The sequence below is a fragment of the Schistocerca cancellata genome, chromosome 1, assembly GCF_023864275.1.
Source record: "Schistocerca cancellata isolate TAMUIC-IGC-003103 chromosome 1, iqSchCanc2.1, whole genome shotgun sequence".
NCBI classification, from domain to species: Eukaryota; Metazoa; Arthropoda; class Insecta; order Orthoptera; family Acrididae; genus Schistocerca; species Schistocerca cancellata.
In genome coordinates this window covers 793,668,253-793,684,644 of record NC_064626.1, presented here as the reverse complement: position 1 = coordinate 793,684,644, position 16,392 = coordinate 793,668,253, and the positions used below count along the sequence as shown (strand labels likewise).

The 16,392-nt window shown below is 40.7% G+C and overlaps 1 protein-coding gene across 1 annotated transcript in view; it reads left to right on the top strand.

Annotated features, from left to right (window-relative positions):
- Positions 1-5,852: 5,852 nt before the first annotated feature.
- Positions 5,853-16,392, top strand: part of LOC126187724 (BRISC and BRCA1-A complex member 2-like) — a 62,886-nt gene continuing 52,346 nt past the window's right edge. The window contains exons 1-2 of the mRNA XM_049928972.1: positions 5,853-6,119; positions 12,609-12,922. Coding sequence (XP_049784929.1) covers positions 6,044-6,119; positions 12,609-12,922 — 390 coding nt within the window. The 5' untranslated portion in view covers positions 5,853-6,043. The remainder of the gene's footprint in view (positions 6,120-12,608; positions 12,923-16,392) is intronic.

Genomic DNA, 16,392 nt, shown 5'->3' with positions numbered 1-16,392 from the left:
TGCTCTAGAGCTATAGGAAAGTAAGAATAGATACATCTACAAAAAAACTGTGTTAAGCACCAAGCCCTTAACTTACTTACTTACTCCTTGGCACTACAGCCCGTCTTGGGCCTTGGCCTCCTGGACAATCTCCACCCACTCTTCTCCGCTGCCTGCCTTGGCTCTCAATCTTCTAACTCCTATTCTTCACGAGTCCTCCTCCACGTTGTCTAGCCATCTGGTCCTTGGTCTGCCTCTTATTCGGCATCCATCTGGATTTCCTTTTATATAAAACACATTCTACTAAATTGTGCTGTACAGATATCTGTACACTGCAAGAACTACATACTGCTAGATCCTCTTGTCGGAGGAGGAATCCATGCAACAGAGCATAGTGCCCTATTTGGAGGCACATTAAGAGTACTTGCTCCCGCTATTGCTATCAGAAGGTGGAATACCATGGCCACATTGTTTGTTACACCAAACACAGCTTCTTGTTCCTCATCCCTAACCACTCCTCTTCCCACAAATGCATGATCCTGTGTCTCATCAGCAAGTTAACTGCATGTACAGAGGCGCACATAGGGAAAGTGTATGTTCCAAGCAGGCATTCTTAGCTGCTCATCTGCTGCTTCATTACCATTCATTCCCACATGCCCTGATACCCTGCACAAGACACCTCCTTGCCCCCACCCCTATAATTGGGAAATGATGATGCTGATTATTTTTCTTTTGGGTAAACGTTATGGATAGCCTCAATGGCACTTAGGAAGTTGGTGCAGCTGAAGAATTCGGTAGCATGATTGCATTGAATCTGTTCCAGTATCCTCAAGAATTCAGACGATTCAGCATCATACACTGTGAATGTAGTATTAGGTAAACAAATGTTGAGAGAAAATTCTGGAAATAACACAGCACAGCTAATGGAATTCCACTGGTTACACCCTTCAATGGAAACTACAACATGGGCACAGTGCTCAGTGAAAATTCTGTAAAACACCAATTCAAGAAGATGGTCTGAGGTATAATTCATTTTGTACATTGATAAGTCTAAGATAATTCTTGGTCTCCATATTAACCAAAGCAGTGAACAACTGCAGTCTCAAGGAAGAATGGAAATATGGTCTGCCACTAGGTCCCACTTCACAAAAATCCTGAATGGGCTTATTGCTCGCAGACTATTTCTAAATAGTCACATAACTGGAGGATGAGCAGTGGTGTGGAATGCTGGTGACTGTGGGGTCAAGAGTGAGCTGCATACATTCTGGCTCATTAGAGTCTGCTGCTGGATGGCACTTGGTAGCGTACCATTCTCAACACAGAGGCTGGGAATTGGATGGGTCTGATATGCTCCTCTTGCCAACTGAATCCCTTCCTGCTGAACATCATCAATGGTAAGATGGCCTAGCTGACCTCTAAACTGTGCATCACGCAAACACTAGGTAAAACTAGAGCACACATGTTTGGTCTGCTCCTCATGAGCTGTGGCTGAGGTATTTTTAAATGTTCAATGCCTTTAGGCCTTTGGCCTTCACAGTTTTCAGGTGTGGTAACCATGTTAGCTTCTAATGAAATGTGAATAATACCATTAATCGCAATAGAAAACCGAGTAATGCTTAAAACATGCTGTATTCTGAGGGACACCATTTTCTAGACATATTGAAATCGAAAGAGCTTCGCAAACCCATTATCTACGAAATAGTCTGCAAAGGAGATACCATACGAATATGGATCTGCATCTTCAGAAGCTCCATTTGTGGGACTGTCGTAGGCTGTTAAGCTTGCAAGTAGTGTTGATGGCTTCTCGGTATCGAAGAAGATATCTAGGAGATGCTGTCCCCTTAGGAGAAAGACTGTTGGATTTCCATCTCCACCAGGGTGAAGTTGTCGAGGGTTGAACAGTATCTCCAAGTAGTTCCTACAATTCTAAGACTCAAGTCAAACGCCGGTTGACCAAGCATTCTAGTGTCCTTCCTACATAGCTAATGAGGGCCATGCAGTCCTTCTCTGGTCTCAGAAGGTGTACTAAAATGACCTCCCTCCATGAGTCACGTAAGTCGACAGTCAATTAAATTTTATTAAAAATTGATAGGAGGATTTTCTTTGCCTCCTATTTGATGCAGTGTAGCATGCTGCACTGGATTTGATCCTTACTTGGTGCAGCCTCCTTGATCTGAAATAATTTGCAATCAAGCTCAGTGTTGCTAGAATGGAAATTCCAAACCTCTCTCTGCACTAATGCCCAATGGCAGTGGAAAGTTGGGTCCTTGCTTTCAGTGGCAGTGATTAACTTGCAGCACTCTGCAATTGCTAGTACAATAACTCCAGGTGTAGACTGGAGAGAGCTCTGCTTCAGCAAAATAAGTTACAGGTCCTCTGACACATTTACTAGATATGGCTTCATATACCTTGTACGAGCTATTGGAATTGATTTGGTGAGTCCAGGAACACTTATCATAATGTCTGCTCACTCTCTTTGATTGTCCTTCATACCTTTGTTTTTGTGGTCTGAAAGACTGCAAGGTATGTAACAGATGATTAGCGCTTTGACTCTTGCAAGGCCATGTGTCTAACCCCAATGGGCAGAGTGGCACTCCTCATTCCATCCTGGGATATGTCATCTTTGAGGCTGGTCTGAGAACTTTAGGATAGAGGCGTCAGCAGCATGGTGAATGTTGCAATAATATGATATACCCAGTTCTGGAAGCTATCTTGGCATTTGAAAACAGTCAGTTGGCTGTACAGTGCCCAGTTTGCCAAACATCTGCCATGGCAGTTTCCTTTCAGGGACTGATCTATCTGAGAGGCAGATCCGGATAGTGAAGTGTCACTTGAATACAAATCATCGGCCACTTATCATCGAGCAGCATCTGTAAGGGGAGAACAGAAAGCAAGGTCTTTGGTGCAGAATGACGCTACTCTAGTGCTCAAGTGTTTGCTCCTGCCAGAATTAAGAATGCCTCATTCTTATGACACAATGAGGCTTTTCGCACATTACAAAGTGTAACATGGAATGAAATGTGCACAGTGACAGCAACTGAGAAATGGAAGTAGAGTGGTAAGCACCATTTAAAATACGTTTCCTACAGAAACATGCACAAGTGTCTTTCCTGTGCCAATAATTTCAAATCCCACACATGTCTTCTGAACCCATTCATGCTCCATTGTAGCACAGGAGCAATTTACCATTGAGGTTCATGCCTTCTCCTTTCTTTTCCAGTTGTAGGAGAACCTGCTTCAGAAGGGGAATAACTGAAAGGACTTGAGGGTTCATTTAAACATCCCTCGATGTGTATGATCGAGTCATCGTCAAGTGAGTGTTTGTGTATCTTATGGTCACCTTGCTTTGATTGTGTCTTCTTGACTTTATGGCTTGACTTGATGATACCAATTTAGGCTGAGGCAGACTGTTGTTCTATCATTTCGCTTGCAATGCAGTAAGTATTTACATCAGCTGCTGAGGTGTAGCTTATCGTTGGACTTGGTATCATACAGCAGCAGTTTGTTCCAAAATTTTACTTCTGCAGGTGCATTTGCAAGAGCGTTTTTATGTGTCAGAATCCATTGATGACATCTGTGTGGAAGCACTTACTTTTTCATTTTTCGTCATGCGTGCTGCAGCAAATGATGTTGTGAAGGTTGGGGAATGAAGAGATTTGTATATCTTCTCACTTCAGCTTTTGACATGTGCTTAATCACCTTCAGTTTCCAGATTTTCTTTTCTTCCTTGAAAGCTATACACTCTCTGCTCCATGCTGGATGTCGACCCAAGCAAAGAAATCATGGGAGGTATATGTAGTTCCTTCAGCATGGGTGGTCATAGTACACTTAACCAAACATAGCCTCTGGCATGTGAAACATCTCATGGAGTTAGGGATGTATGGTCTGACTTATCACAGTCTTATAATCACAGCTTCAACGTAATCTGACAAAACTGGAAAATGAACTAATAATGCAGGCCTAAACGATTCTCCATCTTCCAATGCTCCGTATACTTAACATATTACATTCCGCACTTCAGTGATCCTTTCGTCAGACCACTCCTCCTACCTCCACAGCGTCCATAAGCATTAAGTCACTGCATGTTACTAGCCCTTCACTATAGTTAAGGGTACAGTACAGTTCAATTACAATGGGATACTCACCCAACAGTTCTTACTTCAGGATGTTGGTAGCTTTCTGTGATGTTGCTCCTTCTATTAGTAACATTCCATTAGATAGCCGCTTAATAGATTTCAGGGTTCCAGCCCTCCTGAGCTCTCTTTGTACAATGGGTGTTTTAAGGACCCAATGGATGACTTGAACCATTGGGATTGCTTGTTTGAGTAGTTGTGGATGGAATAGTGTTCCCCTGAGCAGCTAACCCCATTTTCCTGATCAGGCCTATACAACTGAGGTGTGACAGGATCCCCAGATGTTGTTCACTAGTGACTGTTCCACCTCAGCAGCCATCCACCCATCAGCATGTGCCACAAAAAATGTTCAAATGTGTGTGAAATCTTATGGGACTTAACTGCTAAGGTCATCAGTCCCTAAGCTTACACACTACTTAACCTAAATTATCCAAAGGACAAACACACACACCAATGCCCGAGGGAGGACTCGAACCTCCGCTGGGACCAGCCACACAGAGCATGTGCCACACTTTGAGGTTTTTTTTTGCTGTAAAGGTTTGTACCATCATTGCGATCTATTCCCTGACAACCAACGTTCCACCACTTTGCCATGCAGTAGTCACTGAAGTGTGTCTAGAGCTTATGGTGACTGAGGACTGATGGCACTTACTACTCCCCAGCTCAGGAAATGCAGGTTACCAAGCCCGTACTGTACCCAGCATACAAACGATGAGCTCCGTGAGGTGCTCACCATTTAGAAGAGCCCAGGGACATGTGTGGCTTTATCGAAATGTCAAGGACAGAGCGAATGATATCCATCCACAGTTTACAGACCACCTGTAAAAAATTTCTCGCCACCTATGGAGAGTTTTTAATAAGTTATTTTTCAAATGTGACCGGAGAATTATATGTGCACTGTGAGATGAATAAGCCACAGTCTAAGAAGGATGTGAATCATATAGGTAATCACAATTTTCTCTGTGGTACTGATCCACTGACTGAAATGTATGTCTGATAATCGTTTCTTATAAATTCACTGAAGCGCCATTTTGGTTTCGGATGGAGAGAAGTTTCTGGCCTGACTGATTTAAGATTGATTGGGGTTGTGTCATAGTTATTTGTATCCAGTTCACATCAAAATGGTTCAGACTTTTCTTGACATAATAGATGGTTGACTAACAATTCGCTCTCGCAAATTTCATTGTTCAACTTAGCATCATTGTTGGAGACCCCGTAAAATAGCTTGGGAATTCCTGCTATTCCTGGACTGCTCTCTATCCCGGCGCGCGTAGTTTCACCCCCTCTAACGCTAGTTAGCTGTCGTGCTAGACCAGTACCGTTCGTGGAGGATCGTCGTTTAATACCCGATTTGATTAATTCTTTGTTAATGAATAAAAACCTACTTCTGATTATTTCCACGAGTACCTACAATATACCAGACCACAACACAGAAACTAAGATTGCGGCAATCTTAGGCCAAGTTTTTCAGCGGTACCCTAATACGAATTATTTACAAACTTGTAGGTGGTCTTGATATTTCGTAACCCATTTCCTACAGGATAATTAGCAATAAATGTACAGCTAAAATGCTACGGCTATCGAACGCCAAAGAGGTTTCATAAGTCCGTTACACTAAAAAAAATTGTAGTTGTCTCCTTGCTGTCGAACGTATTTCAAAAACAACTTTGACGTTAACCAGTAATGTTCAGTTTAGTTTTGTAATGTTGGCGATGCTTGTATCGGCTACATGAGGTAGTAAACAATGAGAGTGTTGTTGATTTGTTTAAAATGTGAAGTGGGGAACTATTATTGCGTGTGTAGATAAAGTGGACACAGTGAGAAAATGTATAGAGATAAGTAACTTCGAAAACTTCGTTTCCAGCACTATGTTGGTGTACTTTCACAACTGTGTTGGTGTACTGTGTTGACAATTGTATTAGTAAATTAAAATGGGTGAAAATATTCTGCAGCATTTCCACCCTGATATTCAGCCATTAATCAAAGTCGTACTCAGTGAAAAAGTTGGTAAGAGTTCTACAGAATTCCGAATGGATTTTAGTCCTCCGGGAGAAAATTACTATGTCGTTAACATTTGTGAAGTGTCCTTTCTTTGTCTTTTGTGTCACAATTTTTTCGCTCTGCACTCGTGCACAAAAGGTGAACGTCGTGTCTGGTTGCATTCTGCGTTAAGGCCGTAACAGCTGCAATGCGCCGCCGGTAAAATCCCATAATCGTTTGATTGTACGCTACATGACACTGCTTAAATTGACGTGAGTTGTGCCTTGCAAAACAGGAAATTTAGTTTGCTGCTGAGATTGTACGCCGATAGTAAATTTTACGAGGAAGGCACATTCTGAAGTGTAGGATAGATCCACACGATCGTTTAAAAGAGTGGTTTCAAATGTTTGCAACGAACGCAGACACACATTAAAACAAATAGCTACTTCTCATTACTTTTAAGCGCGAATGGTGGTGGTTGTTAGAATGTGTTAGAAAAAATGATTAATTACTAGGAAATTGCTTCCTGGGCTGTGTGTGTGTAAGCTTACTAATTTGTCATCCTACACTTACCATTAAATGTTCTTATACGAGAATGAAGATAATCCGCCCTGCCACGAAGATAGTCCGCTTCGTATTGATTGCCGCTTCGTATTGATTGTTAACTTCCGGTTGTATATACTTTTTTTTATACATGTTTTGGGGACGTAGGAATAATCTCCAACAATAAAATGAAATTGTCACCTTCCTCAGTTTCATTGCAGTATTATTTATCCGAAATGAGCATCCATGTAGTAACATCATTGCTGTGCTAGTCTTCAGTCTATTGAATTAAGTGACATGTTGCAGTTGACGTACTGTGGTATTGTAGAATTTAGTTAGAAATTAAATAATAGTTAATTTTATATTTATACACAGGAATTATTAACATGCTGCGTTTATATTGTAGCTCTCCAGAAGCCTGCAAAATTTTTCCCATTGTTACATTGCACTTGCATTCAGGAGAATGACGGTTAAAATCCCTATCGAGCCATCCATATTTAGATTTTCCACGGTTTCCATAAATCTTCCCAGTAAATGCCGTGTCGGTTTGTTTGAAAAGGGCACGGCCAATTTCCTTCCCCATCCATTTGTAATCAAATCTTGTGTTCAGTCTCTAATGACCAAAATGTTGATAGCATGTTAAGCTCGAATCTCCCTTCCTAACATAAAGAAAGGTTGATCTGTGTGGAGTGTTATAATTGTCTTAGGAAGTTTTTCTAAATTAGAGTGAGCTTTCATGTTATACCGATTCTCTTAAATTTGTTGTTGTTCTTGAATTTTGGAGTAATATATTTTAAGGCATTTGAATTTCACCACATTTGCTATAGTTTAATATAGGCTAGTTAAAGGAGATAATACTTGCAGATTCCATGTCCATGGCAGTGGTGCACGATAGACCCGAACTGTGAAGGTGCCATTCACAAAGCATGTCATTGTCCTCTTAGTCTTTCATTTTTATATACCAGCCATAGAGTAAATTTCGAAAAGTTCGCTATCTACAGTATGCCAATTATAAATTTTCTTGAAATACTGAAACACTTGATACCAGGACATCAGTCATATTGTGTGTATCTAATGCTTCTAAATTCAAGATGGTGACAATGTCACAATCATAATGATTAATCAGTTTGTTAGCATCCAGATGTGTCGTCGTATGCAGTGATTTAGGATTTTAGAAATATGTGCCAGTTAACAGTGTTGTTATATTTTTGCGAGTACAATTTTTTTAACGTAATCTCTTCACTATACTGTAATTAAGGAAGCAAACTAATCTGCTTCTGTTGCTGATTCTTGTATTCTGTAAGGGTCAAGAGGAATGTTTGATGTGAGTCTTTGGCTTTCACTGGTGGTGTAATGTGCTGTCATTTTATCTTTTCATGCCTGTATTCACAATTTTGTTGTTAGTTGAAGACACCACTACTATGGGGGGCGGGAGACCTAATTTCGGTGAAAGACAGATCTGTAGCTTAGCCTATTTGAAAAGATTGCCAATAACGAATTGCTTTAGTCGCCATGTTGTTTACGGTGTTTTCTACATGCCCTCTGTCACTAGTCAAAGCTGATGACGCGTAGCAAACATTCCCTTACATCCTCCGTTAATGTTGAAAAAGCTGTTTCTAATTTACATTTTTGTTTTTCCTTTTGAATTTTTTATAAATCCAACATTATTTTTATTTTCTTACGTAATGCACTACAATGAGCAGAATTTTCTGCATGTACCTATCCCTTTATGGGGATTCTCCTTCTTGTTCCATGTTTATGAACTCCACTGTGTAACACTGAGAAATCCTGGTGTGCTTTCAGAAAACACATAATTTCATAACTGCAGCTATATGTCTGGATTATTATTATAAATTCCTTGAAAATGTACTGATCTGGAACACTGTGTGACACTATTTGATTGTTCTCATCTGGAGTAGTAGTTCTTACCCTAACTGCTATCCCCCAAAACACTTTGCCTTATTGCAGTATGCCATGCATAAGTGCAAAAACACTGTTCAGTTATACAGGAATTTTTAGGCATTCGTAGAACATAATAGCATTGACATTATATGTCCTATAGCTGACTGATGATGTGCATAGCTTGCTCTTTCACTAGTAGAAGCACACACATAAACACCAAAGCCACTAAGTCTCAATAGTGCTCAGAGTCACCAAAGCCACGAGCATGTACATTTGGGTGTCTGTGGTGAATATTTGTACTGCTACTAGAGAAAGAGCTAGAGCTCAAAAGCTAATATAAATAGTTTTCTGCTGCATATTTCTATGTGTCATACATCAATCAGCCATAGTGGTTGCTTTTCCTTTATTTTAAGTATTATTCTAATCACAAATTTCCATTGTTATACGTTGCTGACATTATTATGAGGGTAACTCAATTATTATCCGCAAAGTAGTTATAAAATTTAATTGTAATCAAATAGGGAACTTAATAGAACATAATTTTTTGACATAGTCTCCTTGCCTTTCAATGCACTTGGTCCATCGTTGTACAAGCTTCCTGATGCCCTCATAAAAGAAGGTTCTCGGTTGAGCTGTGAGCCAGAAATGCATCGCTTCGTCCAAATCAACAGCAGTCATCGCAAATCAGCAGCCCCTTAATGTCTGTTTGAGTGGACCAAACAAGTGATAGAAGGGGCAAGATCGGGACTATATGGAGGATGAGCCAGTACTTCAAATTTGAGTTTCTGGAGTGTTTCAGCAGTGTGAGCAACAGTATGCGGACGAACATTGTCGTGTAACAACACAACACCTTTTGACTGCAATCCTCGGTGTTCGCTTCGAATTGCAGACTTTAGCCTGGCAGTAAGCATCTCACTGTAACGTACACTGTTTACTTTTGTGTCCCTTAATGTTCCAATACTGGATCTTGTGTGTCCCAAAAAAACCGTTAAGCATCAGTTTTCCTGCGGGCGGTTGGGTCTTGAACTTTTTCTTGTACGGCGAATTTGGGTGTTTCCATTCCATACTCTGCCATTTACTCTCCAGCCCGTAATGATGGAGCCATATTTCGTCACCAGTAATGGCCCTGTCTCAGAAGTTGTCCCCTTCCTTACCATAGCGATCCAGATGTTTTTTGGAGATGTCCAAGCATGTTTATGTATGCAACTGTATCAGTTGTCTTGCACAAACTTTGTGAAACCAAAGTCTGTTGTGGATGATTTCATAGGCAGGACCATAACTAATTTGCAGACCATCTGCCACTTCATCAATGGTTAATCGTCTGTCTAAGAGAATCATTTCATGTGAACACTCAATGGTTTCTTCATTTGTGGTAGTAAATGCTCGTCAGGCTCCTTCGTTGTGCGTAACACTTGTGCGACAATTTCGGAATTTTTCAGTCCATTCGTAGACACTCCGTTGTGGCAAAACACTTTTCCCATACTGTACCGAAAGTCATCGTTGAATTTCGGCCTCTGATACACCTTCCAACCACAAAAAACAGATCACTGAACGTTGCTGTTCTTTGGTGCAAATAGACAGCGGAGCAGCCATGATTAACAGCCCGACAGCGATAACGAAACTAACCAAGCAGCTTGAAAATTGCAAAGATATAACAACAAATAAACAAAAGATGCGTAATCAATGTAAAACGACAGTAGGCCTACTACCAAAATAAAAAAAAATTTGACTAAATTGCGGGTAATAATTGACTTACCGCTGTAGTTTAACAGTTCTGTATTTTTCCCCATCTTAAATGTACATCCAGATTCATCCTCCCCTGCCCCCTCCTTCCTCCACACAAAATCAGTTATCCCTAAACCTCCAGCTTGTTTTCCTCATTTCTACAGTGACTCTTTCTGATAAGCCAGCTTCATTCATAATACACATTCAACAACTAGGCTACCATAATTTTCTGCAAAAAAAAAAAGAAAAAAGAAAAAGAAATAAATAAGCCACAATAAGAAATTCCTTTCTGTCTTCACTGTATTCATATGAGTAAACTAAATATCTTGCTTCCTACCAATCACGAAGCTACAATATTTGCAGTTAAACAAAATATTATACCAGTTTCTAAGTAAAACTGGTATTGATACCTCCACTTACTGTATAAAGCTAAACTGAGCTCTGTGATACACTCAAAACAGATAATTGGGTGCTTTCTACATTCAGAAACTTAATAAAGCATTTGTACATACAAAAAGCACACAGTTAAAAAGTTAAGACCTGCAGAACCTAAAAATCTTTCAATATCAATACCAAATAACACAAAAATAAACACAGCCAAATAACACACTTATCCACCTGCACTTCCCCAACCAACTGGTACTAATTGTCCTCACCTGAAACAAAAAAAAAAAAAAATCCCTCCTCATACATTACCTATTTTCCTGCAGCAAACAGGCAAACAAACTTGAATAAATTAAGACAGACAAATAATACTGTTTGGAATAGCTCGAAACAGTTACATCCCAGTCTCCCCTGAACACTCCAACCAAAACACTCTGCCCACCACCACACCCAGTCACCACAAAAAGAATGTATGCCACCATCTTCAGTGCGGAAGTCCAAAATGAAAAATTAAAAACTTACATAAAAGAACTCTAACCATCTCACATAAGTCAAAGACAGCCTTTGATGTACAAATCTTTACCACTCGATCTAAAACATGGAAAATGACTATCATTCTGAAACTCTTTCCTTAACAGTGATAATCTAAATAAGACTGAATGGCAGAATAATGCCTTTTCTCCCTCCCCAAAGCAGATTTAACAGCTCCCCTTCCAGTAGCCTGTAGTAATCTTCAGTTAAAACCTCTTCTTGGCAAGCGTAACCTCTCAGACTGCAGTAAATTATGGTTGTGAAAGCTTACATTGCATGAACACATACTAGTGTAGTGCAAGACCCTGTGTCTAATAATTTCTAAAATCTGCTCTTTAACAAATTATTGAATTATCAAAACCCCATTTTCCCCATTCCCTGTATGACACAAATAAATCGGAAGCTATGGTAGAACGCCCACACCACTACTAATCCAGCAAGGACTCAGATAGTTCTAGTAGTCAAAAGTGTAAAACCTATAACAGAAGAAATAGTTCCTCACTCCCAAGTACCTATTGCTTTCTTTTCAGTATTGTACTTAACCTTTTGATACGTAGAGTTATCTGTTTTCACAGCCACCATACGTTCACCTATCTGCCCCTATACTTAATAAAGTCAAAGCAAATCTTCTGGCAAAAAAGAAAAAAATTAACAGATACTCACTGACACCTGTCTCTTGAGCAAAAAACCATATAGCAGATTGATAACAACTCTAACAATAACATGGATAGTAAACTTTACATTTTCAAACTCTGTACTCTATCTGCTTAATCTTCACAAATTGTGTTCCCTGCACCATTACATGAAGTCTGTATTGGTGCTGACAGAATTGGCATAAGCCAGCCATGTATTCTTGTCACACCTATCGAATTTCACAGCCTGCAAGAATGCCAAACTTTTGTAGGAAAGAAATCAAAGATCACATTTCTTCATACAACGTTGTGCTGTTCAATTTATCTGAAGGATATATACACCCGCTCTCAACACCTTACTTGGGCATTTGCCACACGAGCACCACATCCAACAACACTTTTTCTGCATAATACCTTCTGCACCTGACACCTTGCAGATACACTGCATACACCACAGCGTTGTCAAAGTTGGCACCTGGTACCAAACACTACAGTTGAAATACAGTACATAAGTATAGTTTGTTTCACTAGGAATATTGCTGTTACTAGAAGTGAATTAAATTTATTTAGTGTAAATATTCATTCATTGTCAGGTATATGCACAAGTGTCCTTTCTTGATTGTTAGACACTGGTCATGTATCATCTAACTCCTATGAAATGGATTATGCTTAAATCCTCTTGTTTTTATGTAGGTCTTTGGGTGTTTATGTGCACTTCCATTTTCTTCATGTCAATTTTGGATGACACTATCAGTGTATGAGCAATTACAGTATGAGAATAATTTAATTCTTTTAACAGGTATTGGCTCAGGCAATATCAAAATTAGTGGCATATCATCTGGAAGACCAACAGACAGTGCTGAAGGTAATGCTGACCGCTTCAAGCTTGTTATACCTTATGCAGGGCAAAAAATTACATGGAATGTGGTATTCAATAGCCAGAAACCTCATTTTGCACCAGATTTTTGTTTTGATGAAGACTCCTTCTTGGCTGACCCTGACATTGAGTTTCTGGAAGAATCATTACCAAGTCTCGCAGCTTGGAATGTGCGTGATCCCAGAGCATTACTTAATGTCATCTCAGAACTCCTAGAAGTTTACAGGAAACATCAGGTATAACATCACTAACAAGTGTGTAATATATGTCTCTAGAAAGTAAGTATTGTTAATCTGTTACGAAATAAAGGAATTAACAGCAGTGGAAATTCCTGGATGGAATTATTTGTAAAATAAAGGAATACATATGTTTATGTTTCATTAGGTTGCAATTTTATGTATCTGCAATTGTTACCTGTGCAGTGCTCATCTTAAATACTACTTGTTTATTGGTAATTGTTTATTCTGTTCTTTGCAAGTTTCCAATGTAAACAGGCTTCCTACATGTGGCTGTCTCGTTCTATCAGTGTCCGCATTTCACTTTAGGCTAAGAGACTGAATTTGCTCTTTGAAATCGTCTTGCTGCAGATGATTGTATGGTTCAGTTTTTCCACTGGGTTGCTGGTGTATTCCCTCTTTTTATATCGTGCGCTTACGTTTCTTCTACACACTGATGAGTCAAAACTCTGTGAACACTGCCCACCCCTAGACTGTATGCAGCCTGAGAATTTTTGTGGGCATGCAACATGGTAAGGAAAATGTATAAGTGGAGAAGAGAGAAATGGAGAATCAATCTAGCCATGATATGGGCTCCAAATTGGGAAATATATTGCCATAAGTGACTAACAAAGGGCAGATTGTGTGGCAAAGCTCTTCAGTTATTCACATGCTACTGTTGTGAGCATCTATGTAAAGTGGTGACGGATGAGGAAACAGCAAGCAGGTGGCAAGGTGTTGGATGTCTGTGCATCACCACAGAATGTGAAGGTTGGAGGCTTGCCAGCTCTGTAAAGCAGGATAGTGATGTGTGGCCGATTTGCCAACAGATTCGATGCTGGTACAGGCGTAAGTGTTTGAGCACACTGCTCCACACATGCTGAATGTGGTGTACTGCAACAGATGACTCTTACATCTCCCCATGTTGATGTAACATTAGTTAAGATTACAGTGGGTATGGGATGGTTGAGAGTGAACTGTGGATCAATGGAAATGTGTTTGGTCAAATAAATCACATTTTTGGTTAGACCATACTGATTGTTGTGTCTGAATATGCTGTTGTCCAGCTGAACAGCTGTTTCGAAAGAAGCACTGTGCTGAGGAAGCAAGCCAGAGTGGGAAGTATTATGCTATGAGGGACATTTGCCCAAGCATCCATGGTACCTGTGGTATTTATCAAAGGCACGATGACAGCTGTGGGCTAAGTGAACATGGTTGTGGACTACCTGCATCCCACTTCATGCTTGATGTGTTCCCTGATGGTAATGGCTTCTTACAGCAGGAACTCTGTGTTAAGAGGTTAGAATCATGCTACAGTGGTTTGAGTAGCACAATAGTGCACTGTTGTAGATATCTTGGCCACTAAATTCACCTGATGTGTCACATCATGGACGCTATCAGATGTCAGCTCTTTGCCCACATATCACTGGCCCATAATTTGCTGGATCTGCATGTAAACATCTGGTAACATGTATCTTTTCAAATCTGCCAAGGACTTGCCAAATTTAGTCACTGCTGTATTGTGTTTCAGAGTTGGCCAACATGCTGTTTGCCCCATCCAGTCCAATTTTTCTTCTCCACCACGTTCTGCCCAACTCTTACTTATTTTACAATAAAGAAAACATGTCTGACATTGGAGCTGTAGTGTAAAATTGTAATGTCAGATGTAGTCCGACAGTGGATACAAAAGGGTTAAACAGATGGCTGTTATTTTTTGGCAGATCAGTGTGTAACAAGTGCAACTAATATCCCCTATAATCTGTATTGTGTGTTCTAGTCTTCCTCTGCCCTCCCTTCCCCCTGTCGAACAGTTCCTTGATGCAAAGGCAGGTGTCACACAGGCCATCCCTCCTTGTGATGAGTGCCTTTTTTTTTTTTTTAGCATCTCTTCATGTCTTAGGATTATCAGCATGGGACTTGGAGTGGGTAGAATTAATAGAGAATATCCTAATGAGAGTGCTACATTTCTTCCCTTTTTTTGTTTTTTAATGAAGGAGCATCATGTAGAAGCATATCAGACTGCAGTGGCAGACGATGCAAAAGACATTTTCTTTCACAGAGAGGTTAATTACTAACATAATGAGAGTTTATGTTCCAAGAAGAGTCACATAACTTCCTCTCTCATATATGATATGACAACAAATGTAAAATTAGAGCTCTTACCTAATGGAATTTTAGCAAACTAGTTCCTCCTTCACAAATGGAATGGGAAATGAGGGGAGTGATGGTAGCCAGAGTATCCTCTGTCACACATTGTAATGTGGCTTTTGGAGTATAGATTTAGGTGTAGTGACTTATTGCTCGATCCTGCATTATACTCATGAACTTCTAAGTAGTTTGTATTTGAGTTCATTCCCTAGGTCCGTCTACAAACATTTTCGTACTGCAGATGTGTTCAGTGCCCTCTTCTGTCTCCCCTGAAGGTTCGGGGGTAAGAATAGGCTCGAGGTATTCCTGCCTGTCGTAAGAGGCGACTAAAAGGAGTCTCTCACATTTTGGCTTTTATGTTATGGTCCCATTTAGGGTTTGACCTCCATTCTTCAAAATTTTTCTGAAGAGTGACCCAATTGGGGAAGGGCGCCTTACATGGTGCATCATGTCCATCGTGCCTTGAGATCTGCAGCCCACTTACTCGTCGTCGCATTGCAGTCCCGCTCATTCTCCATCTCTTGGGCGAGGACACCTTCCTGGGTGTTTTTTCCACTATGCACTATGCAGTGTCACTTTCTGCGCCGACAGTGACCATGGACTTGTTTGCACCTGATATCCGGCATGTTAGCCAATCCGTTATGGTGTGGCCGCCATGTACACTGTTGATTGTAGCCCCCTGACAACACAGAGATCACTCTGCTGATGCCTGTGCCGTTAACTCCCCATGTATGCCAAGGAGTAGATGCCCGTCATTCTGGGGCATTGGGACTCCCAGCAATGGCCATCCTACGAGGTGGCCTTTGCTGTGGCTGGGTGGCGCCCATGGGGAGGGCCCCTGGTTGGGGTGGGTGGCATCAGGGCGGATGACACGCGATGAAGTTAACCACGTCATCACTTGCTAGCAATCAAACACCAGCAGTCTCGAAGTGTTCTCTAAGTCGCAGTACAGTGCAAGGAAGTTCGATCATAAATCATTCTTCTTCCCTGGCCACACCATGGGAGGAATGCCAGGCTAAGCATGGCAGCGAACCTTACTCACCCTGGTACCTCGTATGTATGAGAACTGATGGGGACTCCTTTGTTTCAATGAAGTCACAGTTTTTTGTAGAGCATTTAGAGGACAAGTTTGGTGAGGTGGAGGACTTGTCCAAACTGCAGTCAGGGGTCAGTCTTGATAAAAACAGCATCCTCTGCCGAGTCACAGGCATTACTCGCTTGTGGCAAGTTGGGGGATGTTTTCGTTACCATCACGCCCCATGAGAGCTTAAATATGGTCCAGGGTATTATATTCCACAGTGACCTTCTTTTGCAGTCTGACAATGAGCTGCACACCAACTTAG